Genomic DNA, 7455 nt, shown 5'->3' with positions numbered 1-7455 from the left:
GGCAATTCTGTTGCAAAGGACGCCAGCTTGACACAATGCTTGTCAGTCCTGAGCATGATCAAATTCTCAGCCAATTCAATATCTCATGTAAAGTGAGAAAATTGCCTTCAGCACTTCCCCACGAAGCTCTCGACGCTTAGAACAAAGACGAATCAAATGTGTCTTGCCAAAAAATGCGAAAATCAACTCGTTCCTGCGAAATAGAAAGTGAATGAGTCATGTGTTTACCCAAAAATTGAGCTTTTAATATCCAATCAAAACATATATTTAGAATAAAATTGCAATAGCATTTGAAAAAACATATAAATGTTGTTGGATTGCAAAACGGATCATGCTCGACTGATAGTTTTGATCAAACTCACGTATCAATCAAATACTTGCGACGGAATGCAAATTTAGTCATTTGATGCGACTGCAACTACTTCATTTTCCGTATTGATAGACGCTTATAGACATAGTTTGAGTATTTACGGCTGGTCTCTCCGGCCAACTCCGATAGACTATACGTTTCCAACTTCCACGGGTTCTTTGCCAAGTCTTTTGATATCAGGTCATGAACAAGATGCGCTGACTTCGAGCTTCTAGACCATTGTTTACATTGGTCTGCTAGGTACGTGTCACCGATATTTTTTACGGTTTTGTTTGTAGACTTTTGTGCAGCAAGCAACATAGCTGCCACTCTTGCGGGGCCGACAGCCTCGGTTAGCATATCAACCAGCGACAGTGCATATTCAGGATACCGTTCATTAAATGAAAGGTGATAATCGAACCAAAATCGGAAACGAGTTTCGTTCTCCACTTCATTGAGAAAGGTGGGAATGACGCCATCATTACTTGCAATCGCCTTCACGACCTCGCATGGGCGAATTTTTCGGGGCAGCATAACTTGAGAAACGATTGTTAAATATTCCGACGCCCTGACGTTTCCGCTATTTGTGGGGTAGACCAAAATTTCCAGTAATTGTGGCATTCTGTAGTGTAGAATGAGATACTTCAGCTCACATACACGAGGATTCCGATTATACTCAGCTTGGTTACTAAAGGATAGATATGCGAGCCAATTGTCGAAAGCCACGCCAAAGAAGTTGAGGGTATCAATTTCGCTTAGCACATCGGATGGTGTGATACCATTATCTTTCCACCAACGATTGCGCAGTTCGATGACGAGTTCTCGAGTACTGATATCCGCGATCCCATTTTTGAATATGGTATTTAAGCGCTCCGCAGTTAATTCAGCTGCCATAGCCTTATAAATCGACTGAAATGCATTCTTTGACTGATCATCAGATTGCCATACAAGGTAGGCCCACTGAATCCAATTTTTGTCGGCCAGAATGTTTACGGAACTATCTTGCGCATGAAAGATTTCTCTCAAAGCTTCTGACTTCACCCCCTTGTCTATTAGATCCATGGTCTCACCCCACGAAATAATTTTTTCCTGGGCGTTCCTGATTGCCAAAACTTTTTCCATGAACTCGAGGATTGTCGAACTCATCCTGTTTTCGCCGCTGATATTCGCCAAATTCTGAGAATTAGAGCCAATTTTTGCTGGCTCCAACTGTGGCGAGGCTGACGTAAAATTTGCTCTCGCCGAAGCATCGGTAACGAGAAGACCGACCAGTAGAGAGGCGCGTAAATAGCGAAAGTGCATGATAGTATGTTGAATTGTGGAATGGCTCGCAAGCTTACAAGAACTGCATGTATGACGTTATGCTATCAATGGCTTCAAATTAAGTGGACCACGTGAGAGATTGTATGGTGACGCAAATTTTCACATATTGGTATCGTATTGCCAGAGTCAGAGTCAGCAATTCACAAAATCCGAGCTGTAGTCCAAATTTTGATATTTTTTTGTATCGGACTAATGAAAGCTTTTGATTTTATCTCGAATAATCAATTAGTCATTTATCCAATTGTATCGTCTTCTACACTAAAATTTGATGCTGTAAACGAATATTTCATCTGAAAAAAAGAAAAAAAATATCCAGCATATGACGTCCCACACCGAACACTTGGCAATTGCACTGCGTTTACTTAAACTATGCGAAGCCATTGACTTCAAAGACACGGCCAGAGTTTTTTCTTCGATAACCCATGGAACACTAAGAGCAAAATCCGGGCCACAAGGTATGAATTCTAAAGACGACAAAACATTTACAAGTGACGAAGCTCCGTATTATGTACGATCAGCATTTCACATTGCGATTATGCTGCGCATGGTACTGGTGTAAAAGCTGGAAGCCAAGTAACATATTTCCCGAGATAATTCACGCTTGGGATTGATACAAGAGTTGTCACACCAATCTCTCGACCTTGCCCCACTTGATAGCTCCATTTTGCGGTTTCGATTTGATTTGTTGAATAGTACGGCGAGCAGCTTCTTCTGCCACTCGAACTGTTCGAGTACTATTCAATGTTCGAGACAAACATGGCGTCGTACTATTCATGTTACGACTGCAATGCCCACATCCCAACGTAGCGTTTATAACCTTTTGGTCCTGCATGTGAGTGAACTTGCCATCATTAGAAGTCTGACGTCGCATTTAATTGGCGAGGAACTTGGTCTATGCAGCAACGAAGAAATTGGAGAATATGAGTTATTAGTGAGCTGGTGAGTGCGGCAGATCATGGTGGTGAAACCGACGAAAGGAGCTTGCTGTTTGTTGGTTCTGAATAAAATGGTGTTGCACTCAACGAGTATACCCCACATGCTTCGACGAAGCTTGACATTAGTCTCGATCAGTCAGAATAGATATCAAATCACGATGATGTCTTTCACGGCACGATCAACGAATGGTAGGAATGATAAATAGATGTATTTTAAATTTCATTTGAATTTTCAATGTAAAAAAGCGCAAAAGTAATCACACCTTCGACTCATCACAGCTCTGAGGGAGGGGAAGTGCGCCAATCCGTGTCTCACGACTTGTCAGCTAAGCCAATTCGATGAATCCAGATCCTAGACGAGACAACCATAAAAAATTTCGATTTCGGAATACTTAAAAGAATCTTTAACAATTTCGTAACAAGACGCGTGAACATCGTATCCGTATTTGGTATTTACAATGCCTTTACTTACATGTCTTCAATTTTCGACAGTCGCGCGTTGTCCTAATTTTCTAAATCTATCAGGAGATTCCACAAATTTTCAGAGCGTGAAACTTTGATGATGTAAGCCAACAATCCTGAGCTCTGAGTTGCGCCTTTCGTAAAACTTGCTCTCTTGAAAGCTAGTTCCCATTGGTCTTGTTGACTTCCACGCGATGAAATACATTTATAGATCAGTACGCGCAGATCGTAAGAGCTGAATTAATTGTATTGTAACGGGGTTACACGAACCCTAATAACAGGGTGTGTGTGCGTGTCACACGAGATGTGCATAGTGTGACCACACACCCAAACAAAAATACGGGACGGGGCTAGATAGCCAGTAGTTATGGATGTATTTAGATTTTACTATATATTTAGTATATTTAGAAAAATCTAAACTTTAACATTAGGATAGAGTATAAATAAACATCAGTTTCGATTTTGAACAGAAGTGTTGGTAAGGCTTTTATGTACTTTTAGAGGCAGCGGATTGCGATCCGCTGCACTAGTACTTGGTTCTTGTTTAAAACGAAAGGTCGGTAACCTAAAGACGGCAGCCCCGCTGCATGTATGGCCTCAGTTTTCCACAGGTTGATAAATCTAAGCGATAAAACTCGCTCCGGTACGGTAAGCCGCTCAAAGGACCCACAAAGCGCAGCACAAGCCCCACGATTAGCTTAAGCAGTTATATACCCACCTCTGCTAGAAAGCCGAAATGGTTTATGCCGGCGTGAGACTACAATAGCTTTGATACAAGGCATAAGAATGTCCGAGTGGACAAACAATGATGTTGATCAATGCCTTGAGCAGTACTCGGAAGGCATTTAAGATAGAAATAAGTGATTATTTATCGCGGTCCTCGGGGTTTATTCCTAGTGATACGAATTAGCGACGGTATGCCGCGTTCCCAGAGTGTATCTCTGGTGGAAAATTGAGTAATAGCTGTGAGTTGGGGCCTCCTACACGCATGAGCTGGAAAAGACGGGTGACTCTGAGCCCCGAGTTCAGATTATTGGGATGGATAATTCCTTTTGCGTTGTAACAATTCTGTTGCGTATGCTCACTGTGTATGCTCCCACCATTCGTTGCAGTAAAGTCCAAAAAATTTCTCTGCCGAATAAGACCGTCCACTCGTGATACGGAGTGGCCTCGGTAGTTTTTGATTTTGCAAGTGTTCTTCACTTTTTTGGAGTCTCTCATTGAGCTTGAAAAAAGATTATTTGAAATGCTCGCAAATAATACACGACAGTGATGTCATCATCATGGTACGGCTGGTACAGGAGGAAAAGCTCATCGCTCGTACATGGATAAATAAGTCCAACTTTGGGAACACTCGCAGATTTCTGAGTGGGAAGAATCCCCGAAACTTCTTCAATCCTTTGCTGAAGACATACCACGACATGGCAATAAGAAACCCATCGCCATGTCGCCTTTAATTCGAGGGGTGTGACATAAAATAATTTGGATCTGAAACCAGTTTGCGTGTTATGTCAATGACCTTAACCCATTACATCATAGATGTTGTCATCCGTGCAAAGCAGACAAGCGTTTGATGAGAGCAAGCTCCACTCGGTGACAAATCATTATGACAGTAAGACTAACGGCAAGTGGCAGACTGTGCATTCTTTTATGAAGCTCGATGCAGCCACTATAAACTACAATCTATATAAGGAATGTGCTGCAGAGCAGCATCGTCGATTGCGCCTTTTCAGTATTTGTGGTCTAGTTGAGTATTGTTATTAATTCTCTACGAAGTCAAAGGTTCATCTTACTGCATTGAGTACTTTGAGCGGGATGCCTTTGATAATGCTGGCTATGCCGTTTTGAATTTCTAACGTACCAGCGAGGTCCACTCGAGTTATGGAATGACACAGCTGTTTAGATCACATCATGCCGATGCCTAGCCTGTTACGGCTATATATATGATCATAGTCGTGCAGAGCACAAAGAACTAGATGTAGACAACCGCATCAGGAATTTGCAGCGCTTAAATGTATGCAACTATACAAGCTGTTTGTGAAAACGACCAGTGTGTATTTGATCCCAACAGAATTTCGTGTTATTTCGGGATATACGGCAGGCGGACAAATTTCAAGACCATCAAAGATTGACCAAGCCACTGACTCCTTTGGGACCAGTGCCTCCTTCCAAAAGAAACTCCAACAACTTGCACATATAAAACGCATGTTAAACTGACACGACACAATTCCTCACCATAATAACGATGTCAAATGGTGCTAGGAAGCGACGGATGAGGCGATCTATAAAGCTATCTATGTAAACGTCGTGTGCCCAGATTGTGGCTCAGGACAATGTGGATCGGCCATTTTCTGTCATCTATGATAGTTCAGCTCTTGCCATAGACATAGTATTCCTCCAAGTTGATGTCAATTGGCATGAACGCGTAATCTATTTCAAAGACTGAACTTATAGCTTTCGCTAAAGAGCTTGACGCTGCCAAAAAAGTATTTAGTAGACCCTGTCCACGTGGATTTTGCGCAATGGATCAATCAACTGTCGAACGATCAGATTAAAACGCTGAACATCGTAGTAGGTAACAAAGCTCAGCGGCTGTGTGGAGATTTCGCGCTGAGAAAGCTGCTGAACTTCAATAAACGTTTTTCTATTAAGTTCGGTGTACACCTGCTCTGTTGCGGGACGTTCGCGATGCATACACTCATGCTCGTTGCGCTTGATAGCAAGATGATCACCCTTCCGGCCGACTTTATTTCAAGGTAAGGTATGAGTCGGGTCGGCTTGATGCGGCGCAATTTGCGCTTTCGCGTCGCCGCGATTAAACTTTATAATGGTGACGTCGTACATGTTGATGGACCGGATTATACAGCGTACGGGTCAGATGCACCAGGTGAAATCCTTAAAAACTAGAAAACGGTGACTTATAGTTATTTGAAGCATTTGTGTACGTCTTGTCCGGCTAACCCCTCATCCAAAAGCTTGCTGTATTACGGCACTGACCCACATGACAGTGAACATGTACTATTTACTGTCGGAACAATCCTAAAAGCAGAATAATGTTCGATGTACAAGATAACCGTTTGGATGGCTATCTCGAGTAGAGAAGCATTTGACTCAGCAAGCTCTAAATACTGGTGGCCTAACCTGTATAAGTGAGTTTGCACTTGGGTGCGTGCGTGCGGAGGGTTTCCTTTGCCACTTGAGTTAAGGCCTTAGGACTGTCTACCCGTTTTGCCAGTTCATAGCCTGTTACTATGGACGAACGTTTGATTTTTCAAATGTCGCGACCGATTATACGGGTGTTGTGGTCTTTGTTTTTCATTTCCGGTTTAATGGAAAACCCCACTTATGTATTGACCGCACGTCGAGAGAGTCAACGCCACCTCAAACAAAAAAGCTCTTATCCACCAGCAGCGGCAAGCGTTGGCACTACTTGATGAGAAAAACGTTATCCACTATCACGTGGAGCGATTGCTGGACTAGTGGAGAATCCAGCGCTGTAAGCGTTGGGGTGTTTTCATACAGAAATATGATGCATTTGAGGTCCCATGGCAAGATTATTTTGATGTTGTTTCTGCTAATGACTTGGTGCACCCTCGATCTTTATCTTTTTTAAACAGAATCAGATGCTTTCGAATAGCGAGTTTGTTTCAAGTTCAGAACTTGGTCGGTAGCTGCAGCTACTGCTATTGAAGAATTAGGAGATGTTGGCACCAAGAACTTGATCCAACCAAGTTGTTCCTCTACAAGCGATTCTTAACATGACTGTTTGTCTCAACCGATGACAGCAGAAATTGAAATCTTTGCTTACGTCGTCAATTTTTAAAAGAACTGTTCACGTGCGTAGATATGAGTGTTGTAAGCATATAGCGCTGCGATAATGACGAAGTGAATTGCAATTTTGAGCGTCACTACTGAATCACCAATGTTCTTGAGCTCAAAACAGGAACTGACGTAACAGTCGGACTCTATCATACTGTAAACACAGCTTGCTTGTCTTTGATTCTTGCATCTAGACTCAACTAGATGCTTACGTGACTTCTGACCCGTGATTCCCAGCATTGCTTGGGTCGGCGGGTGACTTTAAAATCCAGCGCTACCTGGATCTCCTCGCCATCCATCGCATCTCAACCGCTATTGCAATTTATTGAGATAAAGGCGTTACATCTTGTGAAATTTCAACCCCCCATCTTAACTCTCGCTCGCGCGCTGTTGACCATCCTTGTAAATCTTGTTCTACCTTGTTGGGTCTGTGGTCACCGTACTGCTATCATTGTATTCGTTGTCTACTTATACCTCGATCATCTTTCATTTTCACTTTTAATGCTGGTAACACCGTCGTAAGTAGGTCAGCCATCGCGCTCTTTAAGTCCTTTCTATTCTTCTCTA

At 42.6% G+C, this 7455-nt stretch overlaps 1 protein-coding gene across 1 annotated transcript; it reads right to left on the bottom strand.

The window, feature by feature from the left end:
• Positions 1-418: 418 nt before the first annotated feature.
• On the bottom strand, positions 419-1495 carry PHALS_04241 (uncharacterized protein; the record flags this gene model as incomplete). The annotated part of the gene is made up of 1 exon (XM_024718316.1): positions 419-1495. One exon carries the CDS (start codon positions 1493-1495, stop codon positions 419-421), a length of 1077 nt encoding a protein of 358 aa, XP_024583727.1.
• Positions 1496-7455: the final 5960 nt, after the last annotated feature.

Source organism: Plasmopara halstedii (assembly GCF_900000015.1).
Source record: "Plasmopara halstedii genome assembly, contig: Scaffold_2547, whole genome shotgun sequence".
NCBI classification, from domain to species: domain Eukaryota; phylum Oomycota; class Peronosporomycetes; order Peronosporales; family Peronosporaceae; genus Plasmopara; species Plasmopara halstedii.
Note: the sequence above shows the minus strand (reverse complement) of the source record. Positions and strands in the feature narration are given on the sequence as shown.